At 33.9% G+C, this 25,279-nt stretch overlaps 2 protein-coding genes across 2 annotated transcripts; one reads left to right on the forward strand and one right to left on the reverse strand.

Annotated features, from left to right (window-relative positions):
• The first annotated feature begins 2,238 nt into the window (after nucleotides 1–2,238).
• On the forward strand, nucleotides 2,239–17,098 carry LOC132733741 (periodic tryptophan protein 2 homolog). The gene is made up of 15 exons (XM_060720415.1): nucleotides 2,239–2,373; nucleotides 2,839–2,998; nucleotides 3,354–3,426; nucleotides 4,049–4,204; nucleotides 4,732–4,939; nucleotides 7,438–7,586; nucleotides 8,257–8,404; nucleotides 9,111–9,261; nucleotides 10,686–10,866; nucleotides 11,195–11,342; nucleotides 11,852–11,936; nucleotides 13,347–13,424; nucleotides 14,275–14,493; nucleotides 14,742–14,967; nucleotides 15,701–17,098. The coding sequence occupies exons 1-15, from the start codon at nucleotides 2,278–2,280 to the stop codon at nucleotides 15,996–15,998; spliced, it is 2,376 nt and encodes a 791-aa protein (XP_060576398.1). The 5' UTR covers nucleotides 2,239–2,277; the 3' UTR covers nucleotides 15,999–17,098.
• A 1,441-nt stretch (nucleotides 17,099–18,539) lies between these two features.
• Nucleotides 18,540–21,756, reverse strand: LOC132733742 (E3 ubiquitin-protein ligase TRIM71-like). Its single transcript, XM_060720416.1, has 2 exons — nucleotides 21,544–21,756; nucleotides 18,540–21,081 (listed from the first exon to the last, which is right to left on the reverse strand). The coding sequence occupies exon 2, from the start codon at nucleotides 21,065–21,067 to the stop codon at nucleotides 19,304–19,306; it is 1,764 nt and encodes a 587-aa protein (XP_060576399.1). The 5' UTR covers nucleotides 21,068–21,081; nucleotides 21,544–21,756; the 3' UTR covers nucleotides 18,540–19,303.
• Between the last annotated feature and the right edge of the window lie 3,523 nt (nucleotides 21,757–25,279).

Consider the following 25,279-nt stretch of genomic DNA (forward strand, 5'->3'; position numbering starts at 1 on the left):
CTTTATACAAGAATAAATTACTACAATATTAAAGGAACTCCACTGAGGTCCGAATGCCTAAAAACATAAAATTTTGAAAATCTTACAAAAATCAAGCGAAGCACTTGAAATGGAAAACTCTGCTAAGAATAACGAAGAAATATACTCAGAATTAAAATTAAAATCAATATGAGTGCGATTCTTACCAGGATTTGAGTGATTTTGGGGTTGTTTTGCAGAATAAAAATGATTATTCTGGAAAAAACAAGTTGAGGGAATGATAAGAAAATTTGCACAAGTTATTGGTCCAGATCTTCATCAATTGGCACACAAGTCCAGGAAAAATGTTTCAAGTCCTGTCTTGTCAAAAAACAGCAGTGGAGTCCCTTTAAAAAAGATGAGTACCTGTATCAAAGGACTGACACAATTAAATTTTAACTTGACAGATCTACTCATATGTATGAAGACTTGGTATTTTTGTAAGTCATGTATAGAATTTCCTTCAAAATGATACCATATGGTGTCCTTTGTATACATTTTTAATTAAATTTGAAAAAGTTATTTATTTATCAAACTGTTTTGTTAGGGATTATACAATGGTGCCTGTTCTTGGCTGAAACAATACACAAAGTTGCAACAGATATCTTTCTCCACTAGTAAAGCTTGTTTACAAAAAGTGTACATGTATGTCCATATGAACATAACAGTGCCAGTATGTTTTAAAAAGTCTAAGAACTCTATAAAAAAAATCTTTTAAAAAGATTAGGCAAAAAATATAACCCATGTAAGAAATAACAGATGAGTTAACATATTAGAAAATGGTGAAAAACCAAAAATATTGGTACATATACCTTTGTAATGATATATTTATAGTACAAATTTCTCTAGGTGGCCATTTAATTCTTCTTTTCAGTAAATTTGCAGTTACTCGTGAGAATAAGGTCGTCGTTTTTCATGCACCGGGAAAGACAAGAGAATATAACCCATTTGTTCTGTACAAGACTTTCTTTGGACCCTATGATGAAACAACTTGCCTTGACTGGACAGATGACTCAAGGTAACATTTCGTTTGTCAATCTAGTAGTACTTTTGTTGACATTACAGGGATTTTTTTGCTTGTTTAATGACAGATATTTGGTCATATTCCTAATTGAAAATAGTATATTATTTTCCCAATTCACAGGGAAAAAAATTCCCTATTGAAAGTTACAAAAGAAAAATAATGAATAAAAAATCTACTTTTCACTGTTATAGTACTTAAATGTTTGAAGACACCATCTTAGACAGAGATTGTTTGCATTCATTTAATCACAGCAAATTTTCAGTCATACAGTTTTTCCCAATTTTTAACAAAACATTGCTAAAAATCCTAATTCCATGGGTATGGGTCATGTTCCCAAAATCCTGAGGAAAAGAACCCCACGTTATCTCCTGAGTGAAAACTTCTGGTACTGAAAAAGTTTCTAAACACATTTATCAAAAATATTTTACACATATTAAGTCAAACCTTGGACTTAATTTTAGTGATTATTTTTTCAAGATGACCTTTTATACATGTGATGTTTGTATGAAGAGATATGAACCTCCACTGTTAATGATATTTTTGCCTATTTTAATTTTATCACACTCCTCTGACCTATTGTTTAAGCATTTCTTATTTTGATAGATCTTTCCTGTCTGTTAAAAAATTTTACTTAACTGCCCACTTAGCTCAATAGAGAAAACATCGGATTTGTAAACTAGGGGATGCTGGTTGTATATACTCAGGTGGGGCAAAATTTCTCTGTATATACCCATGGGGGGAGGGGGGCCAAGGGTGGAAGGGGGGCCAAGGGTGTTGGGGAGGGGGTGCAAAATTTCTCTGTGACAGTTGATCTCGCCTATTAAGTCCAATGGTTATTTATCCTTGTTCTCTGATTCGGAAAGAATTTGGGTTTAGTACTCCATCACTTGCTGTAAAAATGGTAATTTCTCACTAGTTATCCAGAGAAAGCTGTTGCCAAGATATTACATACTAAACTGTATGAAAATTGGCATTAAAACCAAACAAATAAACAAGCATAAGAATTTACCTCACTATTATTTGTGTGTAGTATTTCGTATATGAGACTAGATTTTATGCTATTTTAGACGGATAATACTAGAGTAACAATATATGTGTATGCTAAAAAAATGTGGCATGTTTGTAAAACATTAAAATCTTTTGAATATAATCAGTAACTTGCTTGAATGTCATTTTGGTACTTTATTTTTCAGAGTTTTTCTGTGTGGGGTCAAAAGACATGAACACAAGAGTGTATGGGGCACAACATTTTACGAAATCTGATCGTCTATTCCATCGGAGGACATAATGACGAAATAGTTGGAGCTTACTTTGAGAAAGATTCTCTCGATGTATCCTTTACCAATGTAATGTTCTGGGAAATGTAAATGTTACCAAGTTTTCCTTGTGTAAAATCTTATCAATATTTTCTGTATTGCAAAATTTATCATAAAATGTCTGTGAAATCTTACCAAGAATTTCTGTTAAAGGGGCCCTTCCCTTTAATATGTGTAAACATTTACATAGTCTTTCGGCAAAAGGGGAAGAAAAAACTTTAGTAAAATTTAAATTTGATTTTAGGGAGATTGGTGATTTAACTGAATTTTCTTGTGAAACAAAGTTGTAGGAGGTGATTTGGCAGAAATTTTACCAATAATTTCAGTAAAATCTTACCAAGACACCTGTAAACTGCCCCAGCTACTTGTATAAAAGGAAAAAGGCACAGAGTAGGTCATTTTCACTGTTAACATTTAGCTGGTAAATCATACCAAATTTGTATAATTTATTTCTGTGACGTTTCCTTAACATAGGCATAGTTATATACGATAAGTGCTAATGGTAGATTGAACATATGGGAATGTGATACTGACTTATCAGGACTGAAACCTTATGAGGCACCAAAGGGAAACCTGCCTAAAATTGAGGTCAACTCAGATGATGAAGATGAGGGGCCATATGGGGAACCTAAAAATAAAAGTGAGCGAAATTATACTTCAATATGAGGAGCCAATGGTCATTGGTGGTGAATGAAGCTTTAAATGTAGATGACATAGTATTATTATTCAGTAAAAGTTTAGTCTGTGGCAAAACAGTTTCATTACATGGGTAAATTATTTGTTTTAGTTGCTTAAACCAGAAAAATTCCTTTCCAAAAGTATTCCAGAATATAAACTTTGTTGTAAACAAAGTTTTAAAGTATAGAAAATTGAATTTGAGTTATAAAACTATCCATTGCCATTCAGATAGCTGTTGTTTTTTCCCCAATGTAATTTGAGATACAGAACTATTCATTACCATAATTTAATTTTTTCTTGTTTGTTTTTTGTTGCAGGTAAAGAAGTGAAATTGAGCAAAGAGGAAGAAATGAAGCAAGTTGATAAAGTGATTTATAAGAAAACCGCCAGGTAATTCATGAAATATTAAAAATTGAATAAATTTTGGAGCTCTCAACAGCAACTTTTAAGTTTTTTGATCATGAATGATGTAATGCAGTTGTGTTGACAATGTGTTCCCATCTCAGGTATTGTTGTTGTTGTTGATGATGATGATGATGATGGTTGTGTTAGTGATGATGATACTGATGACTGATGATGATGGTAATGATGATGATAATGGTGCTGCTGCAAATGATGATGGTGTTGTTGATGGTGGTAGTTGTGGTAGTGATGACAATGATGTTGATAATGATTGTGATGATGATGATGTTGATAATGATTGTGATAATGATAATGATTATTTCGACATTGATAATGATAACATTAATGATGATGATGACTATAATAATGATTATTTCCCCATGATTTTATGCTATTTTGATTGATTTTATGTATCAGCCTCTTAGGTAAAATGGCGCTTTACTGAATTCAGAATACTCGGGGACATTTCTTTAATTAAGATAATTATATATTTTATGAATTAAAAGCAGTTATGTATATAGAAAATATAAATGTGATAACTGTCCAATGAAAATGGTTGTTACATACCTGCAGTATTATAATTCCTGAGATACACATTTTTTCTTCACAGGCATTCCTACAAAGAGGCACGAGGGGACAAGGCATCTCGAGGAACTGTTACTAGCTCAGCTTATCATAAATCAACACATATACTGGTGACCGGTTTTGATGATGGTGTCTTCTTCCTTCATGAAATGCCAGATTTTAACCTCATACATTCACTAAGGTACTGTTCATTGTTATATTGTTGTCAATTTAAAATGATAGCTTAGGGTGTCTGTGACTGATTAGTTCAAACCACCTGTCCCTCACCCCTGTTGGTTCAAATCCCACAAGGGCATTTGGAATCTTTCACATGATGAAGCTATGCAACTGGCTTACAGAATGGCTGTGGTTCTACTCAGTTGCTTATTTGTGCCTGAAATACTGTTGAAGGGGAACCTGAGGTCTTCCTCCACCAGTAAAGCTTGAAGGTTGCATATGACCATAACAGTGTTGGTGCAATGTCAAAACCAACCCCAAAATACGTTAAACTGATAAGTTAGATTTTTTACAAGGTTTCAGACGATTAAAATTTGAATCATTTAATTCTTTTTTTCAAGTCAGATGGAATAACTGATATTTACTGAGGTTTTGAAATGTAACATATAGATATTGAAATGATATAGGAAGAATTCAGAGCTAACTTCATTATACTGATTGGCAGTCTTGTATAAATATCAATATAAACCAATAACAAATTCCTTTAATTAGCATTTCAGACAAGACTATCGCAACAGTAGATTTCAACAAGATAGGTGACTGGATAGCATTTGGATGTTCGGGCCTCGGTCAACTTCTCGTGTGGGAATGGCAGAGTGAGACATACGTGTTGAAGCAGCAAGGGCATTATAATAACATGAATTGTGTTGTGTACTCACCAGACGGACAGAACCTGGCTACAGGAGGGGATGATGGGAAGGTAAGGGCTTTGTTCAGGGCAATGTGTGAAGGTTAGGGGTTTGATCAGGGCAATGTGGGAAGGTAAGAGGTTTGATCAGGGTAATGTGGGAAGGTAAAGGGTTTGATCAGGGTAATGTGGGAAGGTAAAGGGTTTGATCAGGGTAATGTGGGAAGGTTAAGAGGTTTGATTAGGGCAATGTGGGATGGTAAGGGGTTTGATCAGGGCAATGTGGGAAGGTAAAGGGTTTGATCAGGGTAATGTGGGAAGGTAAGGGGTTTGATCAGGGCTATGAGGGAAGGTAAGGGGTTTGAATCAGGGCAATGTTGAAAGGTAAGGGGTTTGATCAGGGTAATGTGGGAAGGTAAGGGTAATGTTGAAAGGTAAGGGGTTTGATCAGGGTAATGTGGGAAGGTAAGGGGTTTGATCAGGGCAATGTTTTGATCAGGGTTAATGTGGGAAGGTAAAGGGTTTGATCAGGGCAATGTGGAAGGTAAAGGGTTTGATCAGGGTAATGTGGGAAGGTAAGGGGTTTGATCAGGGCAATGTGGGAAGGTAAAGGGTTTGATCAGGGTAATGTGGGAAGGTAAAGGGTTTGATCAGGGCAATGTGGGAAGGTAAAGGGTTTGATCAGGGTAATGTGGGAAGGTAAGGGGTTTGATTAGGGCAATGTTGAAAGGTAAGGGGTTTGATCAGGGTAATGTGGGAAGGTAAGGGGTTTGATCAGGGCAATGTAGGAAGGTAAAGGGTTTGAGCAGGGTAATGTGGGAAGGTAAAGGGTTTGATCAGGGCAATGTGGGAAGGTAAAGGGTTTGATCAGGGTAATGTGGGAAGGTAAGGGGTTTGATCAGGGCAATGTGGGAAGGTAAAGGGTTTGATCAGGGCTATGAGGGAAGGTAAGGGGTTTGATTAGGGCAATGTTGAAAGGTAAGGGGTTTGATCAGGGTAATGTGGGAAGGTAAGGGGTTTGATCAGGGCAATGTGGGAAGGTAAAGGGTTTGATCAGGGCTATGAGGGAAGGTAAGGGGTTTGATCAGGGCTATGAGGGAAGGTAAAGGGTTTGATTAGGGCAATGTTGAAAGGTAAGGGGTTTGATCAGGGTAATGTGGGAAGGTAAGGGGTTTGATCAGGGCAATGTGGGAAGGTAAAGGGTTTGATCAGGGCTATGAGGGAAGGTAAGGGTTTGATCAGGGCAATGTTGAAAGGTAAGGGGTTTGAATCAGGGCTATGAGGGAAGGTAAGGGGTTTGATCAGGGTAATGTTGAAAGGTAAGGGGTTTGATCAGGGTAATGTGGGAAGGTAAAGGGTTTGATCAGGGTAATGTGGGAAGGTAAGGGTTTGATCAGGGCTATGAGGGAAGGTAAGGGTTTGATCAGGGCAATGTTGAAAGGTAAGGGGTTTGATCAGGGTAATGTGGGAAGGTAAGGGTTTTGATCAGGGTAATGTTGAAAGGTAAGGGGTTTGATCAGGGTAATGTGGGAAGGTAAGGGGTTTGATCAGGGTAATGTTGAAAGGTAAAGGGTTTGATCAGGGTAATGTGGGAAGGTAAAGGGTTTGATCAGGGTAATGTTGAAAGGTAAGGGGTTTTGATCAGGGTAATGTGGAAGGTAAGGGTTTGATCAGGGTAATGTTGAAAGTAAGGGGTTTGATCAGGGTAATGTGGGAAGGTAAGGGGTTTGATCAGGGTAATGTTGAAAGGTAAAGGGTTTGATCAGGGTAATGTGGGAAGGTAAAGGGTTTGATCAGGGTAATGTTGAAAGGTAAGGGGTTTGATCAGGGCAATGTTGAAAGGTAAGGGGTTTGATCAGGGTAATGTGGGAAGGTAAGGGTTTGATCAGGGTAATGTTGAAAGGTAAGGGGTTTGATCAGGGTAATGTGGGAAGGTAAGGGGTTTGATCAGGGTAATGTTGAAAGGTAAGGGGTTTGATCAGGGTAATGTGGGAAGGTAAAGGGTTTGATCAGGGTAATGTGACCTTTGTAGATTGAACAGATATCACACATCTTTGTCAATAATGATAGAATGAAAATGAAGAAATTTGTATGCAGTATTGAATATTGAGAAATAAAATAAGTTTTTGTTCATCAATATTGCAGTAAATTCAGATTCATCATATTCTAACATTAATATATGTAATGTTAAACCAGGTTATTTATTTATAAGTTCAGTGATTGAGATGGATTGGCTATTTATATAAAGTAATCTTTGAAGTTGTTAGGTATTAACTTTACCAATTCTCCATTTCTTGATCAATATGTAAAACACATGGTTTCATTTGTCATGGTCAACTTTTAATTTTCTAATTGAAGTAGCACAAGAAAGTAAAAAAATGCACCCTATTCATTTATTTTGCTCAAAAGTTTTTGCTGTAGAACGATTATAAACTGATGGCTATCTGTACTTCATTATGTCGAAATCCTATAATGTTTTGCTATGCAATAAATTATTTTATTCAAATGTACAAAGTTCAGTATGAAGAGAAGATATATGGTTTTAAGATGGTATCTATGTATAATTATAGGTGAAGGTATGGAACACTAGTAGTGGGTTCTGTTTTGTGACATTTACAGAACATCTCGGAGGTATAACAGGCGTGGTGTTCAATCAGAACGGACAGGTGGTGCTATCCTCATCACTAGACGGCACTGTGCGGGCATTTGATCTGAACAGGTATTCATGGTTTGAAAAAATTGCTTTCCTAGCTCTACTGCTTTTTCTAGCATGTGAGGAGGCCTCCAAATTTTGCTGGAAACAATACAGGGAGGGCGACCACCAAGGGCCTATCTTTCTAAGTAAAAGGAATGATTGCTAATGACATTGTTGTGTTTGTGTGACCCTAAACCGAACAACAACAGCGTTCTCTGATCTTGACTGTTATTTGTTTTTCTTCTCTGATCTTAACTGTTATTTGTTTTTCTTCTCTGATCTTAACTGTTATTTGTTTTTCTTCTCTGATCTTAACTGTTATTTGTTTTTCTTCTCTGATCTTAACTGTTATTTGTTTTTCTTCTCTGATCTTAACTGTTATTTGTTTTTCTTCTCTGATCTTGACTGTTATTTATTTTTCTTTTGCTCAAGTGGCAACAAGATGAAATTATTTCCAAAAGCTAGGTATTATTAATGTTCAAATTCATATATCTGCTGCAACTTATGAATTTTTTTTTGTGATTTAAACATTTGTCTATTAAACTTATATTTTTATCATGAAACAAAGAACATTTGGAGAATTTACTAAAAGTCTATTAAATATACAGAAAATTGCATGATTTAAAAAATTGTATATTGAAATCAAAATATGTTCAATGTGAAAATGTAAGATTTCATAAGCATCATATTTCAGGTACCGAAATTTCCGCACATTCACGTCGCCCCGCCCAGCACAATTTTCGTGTCTTACAATTGACCCTAGTGGAGATCTAGTGTGTGCCGGGGCTCAGGACACATTTGAAATATTTGTATGGTCAATGCAGACTGGACGGCTTCTAGAGGTTAGTTTTTTTTAAGTAATATAAATGCGAGTTTTGGTTTCACATCTCAAAATTCAAGGAGACATTTAGATGATTAGATAACAGACTCTGTATAGGCATGTCAAAGCTCTATTTCTTTTACTCATAGAAGGATTTTAAAATATTCATTACTGTATATCGAATTTAGTTTAGTTTGATTGTGTTGGAAGCAATAAGCTTATAGAAACGCTTTTGAATCGTTTCTAGAACCAACCAATACTGTGCAATGAGTGTATAGTTTGTAGCTCAAGGAAACAATGGGCGCACTGATCTTTATACTACTAGCCTGACGCGCTAACCACTCGGCTTTGCACAAGTGCTTTTTATAGCAACGTTTTGTGCTCAGTTACCTTACTTTTATCTAACCACTCGGCTTTGCACAAGTGCTTTTATAGCAACGTTTTGTGCTCAGTTACCTTACTCTTATCTCATCAGATGTCATGGTCACATTAACAGAAATATTTTATATTAAATTATTTGTATACACATGTTTATATTGAATTAATTTTTGGACATCACCTAGATGTATAGATATCTGATAACATCAATTAAATTTCACATCAATTTAAATATGACTTATATGGTACTGGCTGGTCATAGGTTGCGTTAAGCTGAAAATAGGCTCGCTTAATTGACTCTTTGCTTCTAAGATATGTTGAAATCAAATCTGTGCTGTTTCCCATTTCAGGTGTTAGCTGGTCATGAAGGGCCGGTAAGCAGTCTCAGTTTCAGCCCAACAGAGACATTGCTGGCGTCCGGCTCTTGGGATAAGTCAGTCAAGTTATGGGATATATTTGATAACAAAGGTGCTAAAGAGACATTGGAGGTTTCCTCAGACGGTATGTTCTGCTTTTATTTTCCTTTAAAGGATTTGTGTTATTGTCAGCTGTGTTAGAATAATGGGGAAAGAGGTGGGGTTGGACATTCAGACATGAGTTTAAGCTCTTGACACGGCTAATATGGCTGTTTGTTTGAAGACAATGAAAAATCTCTCTTCAAACTGAGTTTTCAAATATTTACTTGAACAATCAGTTTCGTTTATGATGAATATCTTAATATGTATTCCATGGCCTTTTTATACATTTTCATTGATAAACCTAGCTTACAGAACGTCAGTGGTTCTACTCAGGTGCCCGTTCGGCCCTGAAATATTGCATGGAAGGGCACCTGAGGTCTTCCTCCACCAGTAAAGCTGGAACGTCGCCAAATGACCTATACTGTGTCGGTGTGACGTAAAACCCAATCATAAACAAAACAAAAAACTAAGTGATAAACGAATAGACACAAAATAGTATCATTTAATAGGTCTAATATTGTATCAAGAGTAATGAAACAAGTGGAAAAAACTTGGTGCAGAATATACAGTAGAACTTCGGTAAGTCGAAGTTGAAGGGACTTGCGTAAAAACTTCGACACATCGGGACTTCGACTCATGAATCGCTCTCAATTCCATGACAAAATTTCGACCCGTGACTAGTCTATAACCGAACCTATTTCATGTTTTTCCATCGTTAATCTGATATTCACATTTTACAATGATAAATATAGCATGTTAAATAACGTTTTTCACGGCTAATTATTTGAACTACCCGTTGACGTATGCAAAAGAGTTACAAAAGGCATAACAATACGAAAGGGCGATAACTTAACCAACTTATAGTATATATTTTGCGTGTTATTCTCACGCGACACCGGGTCAAGGATGTAATCAAATGAAAGTAGTTCTTACTGTTTACTTTCAAATACCACTACGGCAATTAAAATAGTAACGATTAAAGCATTTTATCACACATTTTATCGCAAACAAAGGCTGTTTGAACACACGGCTATGTAATTAACACCTGTCACACAAGTTGATTGGAAATTGTCTTCGCAACCAGAGAAGGTGTGAGATCGACGGTGTAAAAATAATCGAACAACTTCGACTTATTTGTGGTAAATTGCACTAGATTTACTTAACACGGACCACGAAAAAACTTCGACACATCGAAAAATTCGACACATAAAATCTCGACTCATAAATAGGTTTTTATAAGGAATATATAGGGGGAAAAGTCGGGACTTTAATTTTTCTTCGACACATCGAGAAAATCGACTAATCGAAGTTCGACTCATAGAAGTTCTACTGTATAACATTTTGACCCTAGTATTGCTAAATTTTTCTTAAGTATTTATCCAATACCAAAGTGATCAGATAAATTTTTGGAACAGTACATATCATCTGGAAAAAAATGCATAAAAATTATCTTAAAAATTATTCCAGTATTAGCAGTGGCATTTCGTCCCGATGGAGGAGAGCTTGCTGTATCTACGTTGAATGCCCAGATCACCTTCTGGGAGCCCCATCAGGCTAAACAGGTGGGGTCCATTGAGGGGAGACATGATGTAGGATACTCAAGAAAGGAACAAGAGAAGATAACTGCTAAAAAATCCGCATTTGGAAAGTAAGAGTTACACACCTATTGCTAAATCCACCATTAGAATTTATAAATGGCTTTTTGTTCATAAAATGTATGGTCTTGATTCATTTTTTTTTTTGTTATAGAGAACTGGTCTAAAATGAGAGGAGTTCAGTCATTGGTCGATTTCAATACTGTGCTCAGAAGCAAAATAAGAAGAGCTTAGCAATTGGTTGTTTAAAAAAAAAAACAGTACTGAGAATCAAATAATCATATTTTACATCCATATCAACACACTGGTTTACAACTAAATTAAATTCTTCTTAAGGATTATCTTATGGGTGCATATTGATTCATTACTACCTTATTTCAGGGCATTTAATACTATATGTTACTCTGCTGATGGGAAATGTATATTAGCTGCTGGTAGGTCAAAGAATGTGTGTATATACTCAGTAGAGGACCAGTTGATCATCAAGAAATTTGAAATCACCTGCAACATGTCGTTTGATGGAATGGAGGTAAAATTTTCGTCTTTTGGTAAAATATTTGCAAATATAGTGATGAAAAACAATAATTCTTTGTTGCAGCAAGTTTTTAAAGAAAGTAAACATTGGTTATGAAAATTGTTTAGAAGCTCATTTCCATCTTGGATTATCTAGTATTCTAAATTATGAACCCTTTACTGGCTCAATTTATTTTCAAGACTTTGTCTACTTTTGGAACTGTTTATTATTAATTTTTGTGGGTAGCAAGGTGAAAATTGAAAGTTAGTCAGCTAACAGTATAGAGCCTGGTCAGACTGCACAGAATGTATAGTCTAACATGGATTGATACTTGTGGCAAAAGCTTATCACTTTTGATTCCAGCAGGGAAAAACAGTAATTCTATCCTAACATTGTATGAGTTTTTGGCTTGTCCTTTTTGGTTCCTCAGGGAAAACATTAATTCTATCCTGATATTGTAGGAGTTTTTGGCTTGTCCCTTTTGGTTCCTTAGGGAAAACATTAATTCTATCCTAACATTGTAGGAGTTTTTGGACAAGAGAAAGATGACAGAGTTTGGTAGTCTCTCCCTGGTAGATTCTGAAGAGGGCAAAGATTTAAGTTTACCTGGTAATACTTTTTTATAAACAAAAAAAAAAAGGACAAAATACTGTAGTCAAATGATTATTTGCGACTTATTTATATTCTTTCTATTTGGCGGTGGCAATCAAGGTGGCAAGGAAATAAGCTGGCACAACCAAATTGGTGAAAAAGTTTTCTTATATCTGGATGTTGATGATGTGCAGCGGGTTTATTTTAATTTTATTTCGTTAAAAATTATTTTTAGCTCGACTATTCGATAAGAATAAGTAGAGCTATTGCAGTCACCCGAGCGTCGGCGTAACCACTTCTGTTAAAGTTTTTGTAATAGTTCAAATATTTTCAAAGTCCATAGACATATGGCTTTGAAACTTTGCACACTTGTTCACCATCATGACCCCAACCTGTAGACAGGAGGAGGTAACTCTATCAAGCATTTTGACAGAATTATGCCCCTTTTTCGACTTAGAATTTACGTTAAAGTTTTTGTAATAGTTCAAATATTTTCAAAGACCATTGACATATGGCTTTGAAACTTTGCACACTTGTTCACCATCATGACCCCAACCTGTAAACAGGAGGAGGTAACTCTATCAAGCATTTTTTTACTATCAAGCACTAAGAATAGTCGAGTGTTGCTGTCCTACCGACAGCTCTTGATAATTTAAAAATTTAAAAATACCAAATTAGCCATCATTTTAGGGATGAACATGTTAAGAAATGAAGCAAAACTGTCCATACATGTCAATAAAGAAAATGTTGACCTGAATTGTGATCACAATTCATTTACCTACAAGCTAACTGTTATCCCATTGTATGAACCTTTCATAGTTTCACTTTTTGAAGATCATTGCAGAAAAATGCCAAAAAATAATTGTCAATTTGACAACTACTCAATTGTGCATATACAAGAATAATTTGTTTTGGAAAATAGGTATATAAATGTTTAAGAATATGTTAAACATCAGCAAAATGCAAAAATGTTTATTCAAAAATATAAATTGGGTTACAGTACCACACTTTAGGGAAAAAGAAAAGTGGAACCTTAAGCATGTAATTTATGGAAAGGTTTGAGAACTTGTGTAATTCCATATTATTTGGTTGATTGATAGTTTACTGACAAAAGCAATACTGTCATATGTGTGGGACAGATCAGCACCATACAGGTGTAGAATGGAAAAGTATGTTAAATTTACTACTTAGTATTGCCTGGGCATAATTAAAGTTAATAATTATAGTAAAAAATATTTGCAATTTACTGCCAGGATAGTTGTTAAAGTACCGTCATGACCCTCTGGTGAAAGTTATTCATGTATTTTTAGCATGTATTTAGTATATTAGAATCATACATTTTGTGTATCATTATTTGTCACATGTATATGAAGTTTTATAAGTAACAATCTTCAATACTATATAATATTGATTGATATATTCACACAGGTGTGAAGAAAGGTGACATGTCGTCAAGACACTGGAAACCTGAAGTTCGAGTTTCTTCTGTCAGATTTTCTCCAACAGGTACGATAAGTTCTATTTTAGACCGTAATATAATGTGAATAATTAAGTGTTTTCATGATGGCCTTGTTATTGGACTGAAGACTGTCATATTAGCCTGAGGCCAAAGGCTTATTTGACAGCCTAAAGCCCAATAACAAGGCCATTATGAGAACACTTAATTATTGACAACTTTATTAATAACTACACATAATCTAAAAAACTTAACATACAATGTATATAGTGAACAAAAAAATAACTAATGTGAAATCCTGTTGTTGTGAGGTATTGCAAATGAGATTCTTGTTTTAAAAATGTCTTGGAAACCTACCTTGCAGCGACTTTTTTTCAATGTAAAAACAAATGAATTCATAATGGCAGAGCTGGAGAGCCAATCAAAATTCTCTGATCTCATAAAAGCTGAGTTTTCTCATAAAGGCCGTACTTTTTGCATAATGGCCTTGTTTTATGTTCATAATATCTTGGTGAACTTCATATTAGCCTTACATTTGAAGTGAAAACCTACTTGATATTGAAAAGTTAATTAATAATGTCATGTAACAGTTATCTGATGAGAATAGGGGGAGGGTAGCAGGTACCCCAGTAAATGAATTAGTTGGTATCAAATATTTTTCAGTACCAGATGAAATTTTTATGAGGTCAAAATTAGTTGAAATAAGTAAACCCTCTCTGTGTAGAAAACTGACTCAATTCAGTTATAAATGTAAGCTTGAATAGCAAGCATTATAGTAACACAGATGTATTGTTGGCCTTATATGTACATATATATTTGTGGCATTGAAAAATTGCAGAAAATTAAAAAATTAGACAAATATTTTTCAATGCAGACTTTCTTTTTAATTTTCTTTTAAAGGAAGGGCCTGGGCTGCTACTACAACAGAAGGACTTCTCATGTACTCATTAGACAGTAATCTTGTGTTTGATCCATTCGACCTTGACATTGATATTACTCCCTCCAATGTGAAGAAGACACTGGCAAAGGGAGAGCACTCTACTGCACTGATGCTGAGTTTTCGTTTAAATGAGCACAGTCTGATACAGGAAGTGCTGGAAAATATACCAGTCTCTGATGGTAAGATATGTTTTGGATTGTTTTTAGTTGGGCCCCATTAGCATTTTGCATCGCTAAATTAAGCAAGAATAGATAATGTATATTTTAAAGGATGTAAGATTTTGATTTCAGTGAACTTGAGATGAATGATATTATAGATGGATTAACTGTAATTCGTAATTTTTTTTGTCTTTATTAAAGATAGTAGTTTTACCCAAAAATGTGATTTCTAAACAAACATGTTTGATTAATTTAATAAATGATTTCAGTTGAAGTGATTGTGGATAATCTACCAGATGTTTATGTCGATAAGTTGATGTCGTTTGTGGCGGGTATGATAGAATCAACAGCACACATAGAATTCTACCTGATATGGGCGAGTAGGCTTCTCATGCAGCATGGACCGAGGTTAAAACAAAGGTCACAACAAGTCATGGCCACGCTGAGGTCAATGCAGAAAAATGTTACACGTAAATCTGAGGAGTTGGGGAAAATGTGAGTACTTCTATATGTTTGTGTATTATGTACATATTTTATTTGTTTTCTTGTTTATATCAAGTTAAGTATATTGTCTTTGTTATTGAGCAGTTGTTCAATGGCAATGAATTATGTTGTTGAAAGTGAAATACATGTACTTAAACACAAATGTACTTAAACACTCCATCCAACCAGCTGTTAACCATGTGTCTTTGTTGTTGGATTTGATGTGACTCAGTCACTCTAACACTGAAAAGGTCATAATTCTTCACTTTAGTGCAATAACTGATTAACTTGTATTTAAGTTTGAAGGACTTACTCTGTTACTGCACTAATGTGACAGTATAAGACACCTTTGTGCATTGTTTCAGACATAAGAGAGTACTTGAGCTTAGCCACCGGCATTCTCTATGGTAGCAGAGTAGCAGCCTGACTTGAAAATTATTTACAGTTTCTGTAGGGGGTTCAAATGATCATTGATAAGGGATAAGTGATTAAAAGTCAAATTGGTCATGGAGCCCCCTGTGTAAGCTCATGAAGTAAAGTTACCCACTTCTTATCTTTTTACCCTTCACCTTAGTAATTGCAAATCTAATAATAGACAAATACACTTATTTTATATGAAACAGGTCTCAAACTAGGTTTTAAATAGTTTATTTTTCTACCTTGAATGTCAGCCTTTTATAATTAATCCAACATTGAAAATGAAAATAAAGGTAAAAAATGTAATCAATTATCTATTAATTTTCAGATGTGATCACAATAAATATAGTATCCAGTATATAATTGCATTGTCCAAGGCCAAGAGAAAATTTGTGGAGGCATCAGATAGTGTTGAAGCAGGGAATGGAGGAGTGGAACCAGCCAGTGATGATGATGACGAAAACAGGGAACCAGGCACAGATGATAATATAATGGAGGGTGAATCTGAAAATGAACTCGAGTCAGATGATGAACTTGAAAATATAGTGAAAGAGAATAATGGTGAAATATTGACAGACTCTGATGAAGAATCTGGAAGTTCTAGTTCCTCAATGGATGCTACATGAGGAAAGTTCTTGTAACAATGGTAGTTTGAACATGGATGTTTCGATGTGTATTCTTCTATATTTCATGGATATATGAATATCACGATAATATGTTAAAGACTTAAAGAGACTGGTTAAGCTATATTTGAAGAAATTAAAGGATTTGTTATATGAATAGTGTTGTAACACAATCAAACTAAAATAAATTTTGTATAAACTAATATAATAAAGCATATGAATCTGAATGATAACTTTAATAAGAAACAAGCTTAGGAATGAAAGATAATCAAGTCCTTTGATTACAAGGTGCATCACTTTTGATAGAGGTTATATCACTAGGTGTAAAGTATCCAAATATCTGTAGATCCAAACTGGGATCAGAATGACTTGGAGTGTTATATTCAGGAAGTATAACAATATAAACATGTTTGAATAAATACAAATGAATGATGTTAAAATGTACATCGACTAGATTAATGAAAACTAAAAAAAAAGCAAGGTCTTATTATATTTTATAAGATATCCTTTTTGTGTTTGTGGTTAAAATTGCTGACTTTGAATCACTTGCCCCTCAATGCTTTAGTTTGAAACTTGTTGAAACTGGATCCATTGATTACAGAATTTTTTCATTTGAGGGAGCTATCCAGCTAGCTTGTATGTCAGTAGGTCAGTAATTCTACTCAGGTGCCTGCTACTGCCTGAAAAAAGTATTTAAGGACCACCTAAAGTCTTAAACCATCAGTAAAGCTGGAAGGTTGCTGTAAATGTGTGATGTAAAAACAAACAAATCAGTTCAGAATCTACGGCCGCTTGTTACATATTCTAGCCTGATTACTTCATATAACTTATATTGAATAATGTCTGTCAAATGCATGTTCAAAATGCATGAAGTTAATGAATTAGTGCCATCTACTGATTTACTTAAATAATTAAATTTTTATTGTATATACCCCAAAGAAAACTGTTGGCATGAAGGTCCTTTATTTATGACTCTTGCAGAAATTGCAAAATAAAATATAAAATCATAAAAATGTATAATATAAAATGGTATCAATTTAAGTAGATTTTACAAGGTTTCAATTTATCTTAAATATGGTATAAAATTACAGCCAATAATTTGTTTGATCGTACCTGCATTATAGGTATGATTGCCTTTGTTTTTATAGGATACACTTTTGATTTACTATTTATTTAATACAATTATTTTGAAGCTTAAAATGTTTTGTGTGGTATGTATTTTTTATCTCAAAAATCAAAATATGTACATGCGTTTTAGGTTTTTACATCACTAAAAGTAGAAGGTCTCCGAGAGTTTATGATTAAGTATGTAAGAACTACATGTATTATAAGTAAAAAAAAGTGACTCCTGTATGTATCTTTTGATATCTTTAGGCTGGTGTAATTAAAGAGAAATGGAAAACGTCATAAAAATATAAAAATAATTCCTCTCACCGCTAATCTTACTGCATTTAAATCTTTGAATCATTTTTTTGAAGACTGAAATAGTACAGAATATAATAATTAATGTGTGTGTTGAACGCTTTAAAACACTTGATGAAGTACTTCAAAAACATTTAAAATTCGTTTGGCAGACTTTCAGGATCGTTTATACACATTTGGGCCTTGTGAATCTTGCTTATAGCTAATTTTTGTTTACAATTATATGCAATGCAGTAAATGGCGTGGAATATGCGTCTGATAAGAGTGCACTTTCGTAACAATGGCGGGTGTTGCAAGTATACCCTCGGGATCATGGCAGTAAACCATTTTGAATTCACCAGAGCTCAGGTTTAGCACCACATCGTTAGATTACTAGTACCAGTTTCCTTAAATTTCACAAGGAACTAATTACTGTAGAAAGAATTTCATGATCAGTCACAACAAAAATGACCATCAACCGTGGCTATCTATTTGTGCTAACCGCGCGCGGTCTGTGACGTAAGAATGTTTGCCGTTGCACCTATCTACAAAATGATTCGCAATATATAACATGACATGTAAGTGTGGGATGGGAATGAACTTTTTATATGCTTGTAATACAAAATGTAATAGTGGCTAATTCCAGGTACATTTACGCAAGGCATGTGCGTTTGATGTTATTGATAAGTAAGTGGCAGCGTCAATTAATACAGTTAGTTAAATAACACCAATATACACTACAAATTTTCTACGAAACCTATTCAACATTTGTGTTATAAAATCTTCTAACGATTATATGCATTATATTTTGAGCAGCTTCCATGAAATTGTTAGACTATTATTGTTTATTTGCATGTGGGGTTGGTGTTTCCAACTTGATGTTTCCAAAATAACCTCTTGTTACAAAGACGGCGACCCTGGAAGCTACTCTCGACATATTTGTGACAAAACGAGATAATCGGACAAGGGAACAAAAATACAATGACATCCCAAAGTTCTTCACTTCAATGTGACTCTCAAGGAAGTTTGCTTTTTTAAAAATTATCAGAGATGATATAGACGACACTATACTTGGCCTAGGTTAATGTCATACTTTTCAGCATACCGTTTTTATACTATAATTGATAACACTGCTTAATGATATACTTGTTTTATTCTTTTATTTACATTTTATACAGTTTTCAAGATATAGATGGATGTAAAAACAATATGAATTTTATCTGAAGGCTTTATCATTTATAACATACATGTACAATGTATTTGTTTAACAAAGGCTTATTAGTATTATTTACATATCACAAAATTACCATATTCTCCATTCACTTAAAATTTGCTGATTTAATATGCCACCATTATTCACAGATGATGTTTTTGTTTACTTGCATGAACATGTTGGAACAGAAAGTGATAAGCCTTTGCCACACTTTAGATCCTACATATCCGTGTAGTCTTTCAAGGCACTTATATATCTTTGGTAGCACAACCACTTGGATGTAAAATAGCCTGTTCCAAGACAAAAGTAGGACAAATTCTTAACACAAATCTTCAACCAGTTGATGGTTAAATAGAGTAAAAGTTTGAAATATAAGCAATTCATTTGCACACTTAAACTAATCTTATGTAACACGAAACAAGAATAATTTTTTTTAACTTTATTATTTGTAAAATTAACTCCTTTGAAATGGGATGTAAAAATAAGCATTTCACAGCTTTCAAATATTGAATCACTCAATAAGTAGCAAACATATAATAGTAATGAAATGAGTTCTTTTCTGCACAGTCAATGAACAAGAAATTATTCAAACTGAGGTAATGATTTATTGAATGATTTCTGTGAATTTTTTTTTTCGTCTTTACGTGAAAAATACATACTTTCGCGAATTCATTTCTTACATTTACGAGTCGACTCACAATTGTGCTTGCTTGTAGATTTGGAGAAAATTGTCATCTTTGTCATTCATGGTGAAACAATAGTAGTACAGTTCTTTTCTTTCAGCACACCAACATACTACATAGGGACTTTTAATCTCTTTTACTATAACTGTCCCTGCTGAACAATCTTCCGCTATCTCTTCTATAACATTTTTCATATTGTCGCACACGAAGATTGTGCCATCATCTGATAGTGCTAATCCACTTGGAAAACCCATACCGCCATAGCTACCAATCACCTCACCCTTCCAACTTAATCTTGTAACTGATTTCGTTCCCCAGTCAGATACGAAGATAGAACTACTGCTTGTAGCGACATATAGTGGACTTCTAAAAATATTTATGATTTTTGTGAGGACCTTGCCATCCATGTCAAGGATCTGAAGTTTTGCAGGATTGTAGAATAACACAACAAGTTTACCTTGGTAACAACTTATACCGTGACAGTCTCCATCAACTGCAATAGCGTGATGCTTTGTAAGGGTGTTAGACAATGTTGAGATAAACTGAACTTTTTGTTGTTCAGGAAGTGTGACAGCAATTCTAGTACTTGTAACATTGGTCACATCTCGTGGACTGCTTTCTAGAGGTAACTGATCATTGACTAAAAGACGGTTGAAGTCAATCATTTTTAAAGTCCCATTCACCTGGTCAGTAACGATAATAATATCTGGAGCAAGTAGTGTAATCCCAGATATCTGGCACCCGTCTTCATCCCGTGAACTCTTTACACACACCTGTCCCTGATATGAAAATCGTCTTGGTTCCTTTTGAATATCTTGACCAAGACTTACTTTACTTGATATTTTCGGCAGTGATGTACATATACCTACTGACTTCTCGTTTTCAATACATTTAATTAATTCTTCATTTGGTTTGAAATCGTACTCGTTCACTACCCAAGATTGTAGTTGATGAATATTGTTTTCAGCTTCTGCTTTCATATCCTCTGCAAGTTTCATTTCCACGAATAATTTGTTGTCCTGACCTGACAAGCTAAGTTCCTGGATCGAGTTAGAGGATAAAGTGATAGATTTGAGTAAATCAGCATATGTCGCGTCCAATGTTTTCAGATAATTCTCATTCTCTTTTTGAATTATCTTGACGTCATCTTCAGCTTGTCTCTCCATCTCATCTAGCCTTTGATTGACATCTTCTCGAAATTTCTTGATGTTTGTCAATACTTCAGTCAGTGAATTGTTTGATCTTGCGGTCTTTTCCTTAAATTCTATGATCATCTTTTTATATTTTTCGATTATATCATCCAATTCTTTTAACCTATTGTAGTATTCTTTACTGTTGGCGAACTGTTTAGAAATGTCAGGAATGTAGTAGACTTTGCACGAATCAGTTGTGTGTTGAAGTGAAACGCAAATATTGCACAGCAACTGTTTATGGCTCTTGCAATAAAACTTGATAATTTCGTTAGAGTGTTTAAAACAGGGCGTGATCAAGTCATCGGACCGGCATGCTTTGGTTGATGTTAAGGGATGTTGCACTGGTGTAGACATACCTTTTGCATCTAAAAGGGTATGATGTCTACAAAGTTTATTTTTTCTGTGAAATGTGAAGCATTCCTTACAAAGATTTTCCTTGCAATCTGCGCAGTAGCCATAGGCCGGGAGCCTTAGTCCTTCTTTATCACAAGGCTGGCAAACAGATTCCAAGTCTTCATCTGATGCAACTGAAAGCGTTGACGACGGACATCGTTTTGATGTATGTCTCTCTTGGACAGCCATATCCTGTCTTTATACTATAAACAAACAAAAACTTAATTTTGAAATGACTTTCTATTTGTTTTCCTTAAACCACTAAAATGATGATTTACTGTTAGGGATTATACACTAGAATTTAGATGTCAATAACTGATAATATCTCTGTAAATACATATAGTTGACAGAAGCTTTGCTACACTCTCCCTGCAGATATGAATAATTATCAACGTGTTTTATGTTATTTGAAATTATTTTAAACATTATTTGTGTATGAATTTTTTTTCCGAATACGATTGCAGTATTTCAAATGAATCGTAACACATTTTCTTCAATTGTTAATCAGTCTAGTAAATGGACTGTTTATAAAAATATTTTTAAACATTAAACTGACCTGACCTGACCGCGCCTGACCAATTTAATTTTGTTAAATACGTACTTATAAACTTTAACCTATACTTAAACATTCGAGCTCGTTAATATGTAAAAATACCAATACTTACATTAATTTATTCAATGAATTGCAGAATAGATTTAATGAATTAATATTTCGTTTTCACCTCCTACCATGTCATAATTTTCTCTATGTTTACTAGTATTTACTGTGTATCGTATTTTTATACGAGTGCGGAATAAGATAAAGAAGAAGAAAAAAAAGTAAAAACCTAATTTATTTCATACAATTTCCGTGTTTAATTGTTTTCATTCTGTATTCCACGAAAAAGAGATTACGCTTAAGAAGGGAAGATAAAGCAATTCTTAGTTACTTATAAAGCCGGTGCAAATGTTAAGGATGTGCTTGAATCAATATATTTCGAGAGGCAAAACAATAAGTTAACATATACATGTACGTATACTGATGATTGAAAAATACCACATCACATGTCAGGAAAACTTGTCATTGGCTACTCACTGAGTGTCTTCTAGGAAGCATAACAATATTCTGTGTTTATGGGACGAATATATTAGTTACCCTAGTTATGCAATTTTTTGATAAAGATATACTATATTCATCTTTGAGTAAAATATTTTTATTGCAGAAATTTATTAAAATCTATAAAATTCTTTCTGAATATGTCTTACTTGAAATGAAAGAACGTTCAAGTTATGTATGGGAATCTGCTTTCCTTATTCGCGTCCTTTAATTCTTTAAAAAGGTTTTCTTTGTGTATCCATTTTCTGACGATTTATTACGACAATCTTGGAGTAGATGATGGCCAGTAAGTTTCCACCAACAGTCTATAAACTACTTCATGAAAAATTAATTTTATCTGTTTCAATATACCTCACTAAGTTACCACAACTTGTTCAATTTATTTCTAAATAATATGACGGGACTCATGACAATACTTTCAGGTAGGCTAGTTCTATTTATCGGAAAACTATTTAAAGCAGCACGCCTCCAGATTCATGCTAATTTTCATGAAAATATTGAAAATGTATTTGAATGTGTAATATTGTGAAGTCACTAAAAGGAAGCAATTTACACATAACCAGTGGCATTTACGAACCACAAAAATTACCAAAAAGTGGTCAAAAAATGCCTTAGATTTACTGCGTTAGTAACCTTTACTACGTTAGTAACGCAGTAGAAATATAGTTGTAAATACTGAAAAATCACTTATTTATCGCACACAATATGTAAAAAAAATACCTGAATCTTGAAACTTTTTACTTTTCCTTACATCTTAGTACATTTTTCAATCAAGTTTGATTTTATTGAAATATTTTGAATCATCTGGAGGCATGTAGCTTTAAACACAGGTTCTTATTGCAATTGACTTTATTTATCTGATAGGATGTGTCTTCTTGAGATGTTATAATTAAAAGTAAAACAAAAATGCCAATATCTATTTCTTCGTTACTATGAACAAATTAGAGTGGCTTTATCAAATAAAAACGTTTCCTACGGTAATATAGTTGTGGAAGATTTAGATATTTGAGTCTTTCTTGATAAAGAAATTGTTGTACATAGTAAAGGCTTTACCATGAACAGGCTCAATCAAACCGAACCTGCAACATTTTCAATTTTGTCGTGTTGGGCTTTCTTTAGGGATTCTGTATTTCTCTATTTTACTACTTCAACAGTTAGTAAGGTGTATTTAAGTGCGGTTCTTTTTTTTTTAGAAAACTGTTGCATGTTATTTTAATCGTTAAACATCGGTTCTTGGACAAGAAGCCTCGTACGGAGAAACACCACGCAGCAACGCAATTCGCTATTATTATAAGGTAGTACATGTATAAGTATTTAGAGCATTTCTTTTTGTGACATCTTTTTCTATTACTTTTTCTATTGACATGAGTCATATGAATTGAAAACAATAAATAATGAGTAAGGGGCAAATATTAAAGTGACAAAAGACTTAACCAATGTATGCGTCGACACTTGAACTTTGTTAAGATAATACTTTAGAAGAAAAATATTGCAATAATTAGTTCACGGTCATACTTCCTTAAATCAAGCCAATGTGTACTTGAACAAACTTATTGAAAAGTGCTTATCAAAGTATTTAAAAAAAACCCAACAATATAGTGATAACAATATTGACCACATCATTTTCAAGGAGATTTATCATTGTCTACTCAACGGACATCTTTTTGGACACGTAATGATTTTGTTAGTTTATGCGTAGTATATTTTCAACGTCTCTTTCAAGATGGATTTTTCTGGAAATTGAACCATTAAACCACAGGCCTACTTAGCCTCACTGTTACACTACTTCTTCACATAATTAAATGTCGTGCTGTAGGAATATTGATATAATACATCATGCAGTCAAATTCACTTACACTGCAACACTATTGGTATTGTTGGGAGAAAAAATCACGGGTCTGTTCCTGGAACATGACCATCTGTCACAGCTAGCTAGAGCGGGCAGCGCTGTGAATAGTCTGTTTACACAATGTAGATAAATTCCAGGGATCGATCCTACGCTAAAACAGGCAAAATTACTAGGAAACAAAATGGACAATACATGTACTCCAAATATTAGTGTCTCGTGAAATGGTATTTTAGCCCTTGCTCGTAAAAGAACACATTGTTTCTACTGGGAGGGTACTATTTCTGTATCTTGGAAAGAAAATTACAAAGAGTCTCCTGGAATGAGTCACCATATGGGTGGCTGAACACGCATCATCTGGTTATAGTCAATGACCAGTACATTTCTTTTATCAAAGATAATCATGCTTATTTGTAATAGATATATTTTCAATGATAAATAATTGCTCTAATATAATCATATATTAGGTATTAATTATTCACAATACTCATACTTATTTCTTAATTAAGTCTTAATTTCTTATTTAGTCATGTATCTGAATGTAAAATCAGACAATTTATTTAATATGCTGACTTTTATAGTTCTAATGTAGTTTTAATTGTACCTTAAGTTTAATATCAAATCAACATTTATGTGATAGTGTATTATATTACTAACTGGTTGATTACCTTTATTGTACGTAAATTTTCATCTTGATATACCCGAAATTAATAGTTGACAGTTCTAAAAATGGAAGCTTGAAAATTAACATTTTTAAAATACGAAGGTTTTTAAAGCACAAACATAGCCAATTTCTACGAGAAAACAAAACAATATAGGTAGCAAATTCAATTTGGGAACAGACCAGTGTGTTCAATTTGGTTTCCATGACAGATATTAATAATGAATGGAATCGCTGCCTTAGTTGCATTTTGTGTTAAAGTATTTCAAGAAAGTCATCTTTGAAAAAAAAGTACAACGACTCTAAGAAAAGTGAACATATTCACAATTTAAGTAATAATGGACATGCTATATATAATTAATGACAGATTTCGCAGTATTTAAATTGGCACCAAATTTCTACTGCGTGACTAGCACAGTAAATACTATTTTGGTAATTTACGTAGATTTTAAATGTGGTTTGCAATGTGTAACTTACTTTGTATGGTCGCAGGACAATATTTTCTTTTTCAAAACAAATTTCAAATTTTTCAGGAAAATCTGCAGAAGGTAAGATCCGTTTCCAGCAGTTCGTTTAATGAAATAAAATCTGAACTGTGTCAAGTTTTTAAAAATGTTGAATTTAACATTCACTGAAATTGTTCATGATTCAAAATGTTTTACCAACAATTTCTTACATGTTTCTCAAAATAACAACTATGTCATATTCTCCTCTTTCTTTGGCTTTATATCAAGCGGAACGTGAGTTTATATAGCTTGTTTAGTAAAACATTTTAAATCGCAAGTTAAAAGAAGTAAC

Source organism: Ruditapes philippinarum, unplaced genomic scaffold, assembly GCF_026571515.1.
Source record: "Ruditapes philippinarum isolate M1 unplaced genomic scaffold, ASM2657151v2 ctg2384_1_1_1_1, whole genome shotgun sequence".
Classification (NCBI taxonomy): Eukaryota; Metazoa; Mollusca; class Bivalvia; order Venerida; family Veneridae; genus Ruditapes; species Ruditapes philippinarum.